The sequence below is a fragment of the Carya illinoinensis genome, chromosome 9, assembly GCF_018687715.1.
Source record: "Carya illinoinensis cultivar Pawnee chromosome 9, C.illinoinensisPawnee_v1, whole genome shotgun sequence".
In the NCBI taxonomy this organism is placed as follows: Eukaryota; Viridiplantae; Streptophyta; class Magnoliopsida; order Fagales; family Juglandaceae; genus Carya; species Carya illinoinensis.
In genome coordinates, this window is record NC_056760.1 from 43819444 (window position 1) to 43821828 (window position 2385).

Here is a 2385-nt window from a genome sequence, read left to right on the forward strand (position 1 = left end):
GAATCTCAATAATATATCCCGAGTATTTTTTTTCATACATGAATTTTTGTTTCATTCTTTCTTTCTACTCAGTGAGTAAATAAGTATTTCTTTTTTTATATTCTGAATTTTATTTTTTTAAAATATTTAAAAATATCTTATAAATTTATATAATTATAATTAAAAAAAAGTAAAAAAACAATTGTCGGTGTCCGTAGATCCGCTCTTTCTCAAAAGCAAGCTTTAATACACTTGTCTGTAGTACCGGCACTGACAAAACATTTCCCGAGAAGCTCATCCTTTTCTGTAACATGCAGTGTGATGGTGATTACGTATTGGCATGGATCTCACATGCGAGCAGTAATTTCGCCTTGGGAATTAAACATGCTTTTTTCAGATTCTCTACCAGACATATCTATCGATCGCTTCGATTGACATCTACTCGAGATAAGCATTTATCGCACTCAATCGCAATCCACCAAAACACAGTAATTAACCCCAACTACCAAAACCGAAACGCATTACACCTGCACAAGACACCACCCCCTGGATCTGCATTATATAAACACCAACCTAGGCGAGCTTCTTACACTCAGAGTCGGTAGCCAACATCCATCTTAAAGCTAGCTTGAAATTATAATTCTTTGCTGCGCGCATTAATCAATATTTTTCATGATGGCTAGCTTTGTTAATATCTATAAGTTGGTTTGCTTCGTGGCGGTAGTGTGCATGGTGGTTGGTGCACCAAAGGGTTCAGAAGCTGCTATATCATGTGGGCAGGTGGTGAGGTACCTGACCCCCTGCGTTTCTTATGTAGCAAATGGTGGGAGTGTGCCGGCTACGTGCTGCAGTGGTATCAAGTCCCTCTACGGCCTGGCTCGCACCACAGCTGACCGTCAGGGCGTTTGCAATTGTCTGAAGCAAGCTGTCAGCGGAGTTCCATACACTCCTTACAATCTTAATCTCGCAGCTGGGCTTCCCAAGAAATGTGGAGTCAATATTCCTTACAAGATCAGCCCGTCTGCAGATTGCAAAAGGTGCGACTCGATCTCTCGATCGATCTCTCCTCCCTCTAGATCTCAAATTCATCATGTTCATATGCCTAATACTACTACTGTATTACTCTGAGATATATCTTATTGCATGGAATGTTGCTAACGTTCTTTCTGTTGCCCTTGCTTTGTTATAACATCGATGCAGCGTGAAGTGATCAGCAGATTGATAGAGGCATCGTAGAAATCAAGTTGGGTTAGCGTGAGAATAAATATCGGTGCCTTTGTTCACCGGGGGATTTTCAAGACTTGCTTGATTTTCATGTTTCTATGTACTCGTAATTTCATCGACTAGAAATGGGTCTTGTTTATAGGCCAGAGCATGTTTCTGATCCAAACTCTCTGCAAGCAAACAATCAACAAATTAAAGGGATCTTACATTTCAAGCTGCTTACTGCATGGGACGAACATACGACGAGAGTGTTAATATGTGGAGAACAGTATATATTGATCTTGCGATGTCACTCCGATCCGATATTACCGTATGATATTATTCATCGACTATATATTGAGTTTGTCATTTTAAATTAAAATGAGTTGATTTATGGTTGGCGAGCAGCACCACATCAACACACGAGTACAATGATAAAGATAGAATGAGAAAGTGAACATAGCATAATAGGGGATTGAAACGTGGATTGACTTCAAATTGTGATTACATTAATTGTGCTCTAAAAAACAACACCTTCTAGGTCTACTATTCACATTAACCTGGGATTGACAAATGGAACGACATCACCAAAGACATGTGAACGCACATCGTGAATTCATTTAGTATCTAAGAGAAAAGAATACAAACAAGTTATCATACATACCTTGTTCTGAAAATTTATGGAAGATCAAATCGTACTTGCATATATAGTACTCAGCATGTATGATCTTCTAGATCTCAGCACAATAACGAAATCTATAAATTTCTCTTTCAGCCTGTAAGAAATAGGTCAGAAAGACGGATGAAGAAAAATTATTCCATTAAGCTGTACGTTATTTCAAACCACTACCCATGGCGTACGAGACAAATTAAGTACCAATATTAATACTCTCTAGACCTAGGTCCATGCATGGTCTCTGAAGTGACGACTATATATAGAAGTATCCCATGTCCTCCAGCCATAACAAAGATCTTATGAGCCCCAAAATAAGAGATACTGGAGACTAGGAGTTAAAGATATTCAATATATACCAACTAATTCAAGCAGAAAATGTGACTACAGTGAATCAAAGAATTGGGAGAAGGAAAACCAACTTGCATGGGGGATTTCTCTGAAAGGCAACAAGTGTGAATATAGCAAATGAGTCGCATGGTTGTTGGAGTGGCTAGTCTGCAGCACACTTGTCCGGGTCAATTCTGTGA

General features: G+C 38.9%; 1 protein-coding gene across 1 annotated transcript; it reads left to right on the plus strand.

Moving 5' to 3' along the window:
• The first annotated feature begins 546 nt into the window (after nt 1-546).
• Nucleotides 547-1417, plus strand: LOC122275363 (non-specific lipid-transfer protein 3-like). Its single transcript, XM_043084383.1, has 2 exons — nt 547-1016; nt 1180-1417. The coding sequence occupies exons 1-2, from the start codon at nt 652-654 to the stop codon at nt 1187-1189; spliced, it is 375 nt and encodes a 124-aa protein (XP_042940317.1). The 5' UTR covers nt 547-651; the 3' UTR covers nt 1190-1417.
• Nucleotides 1418-2385: the final 968 nt, after the last annotated feature.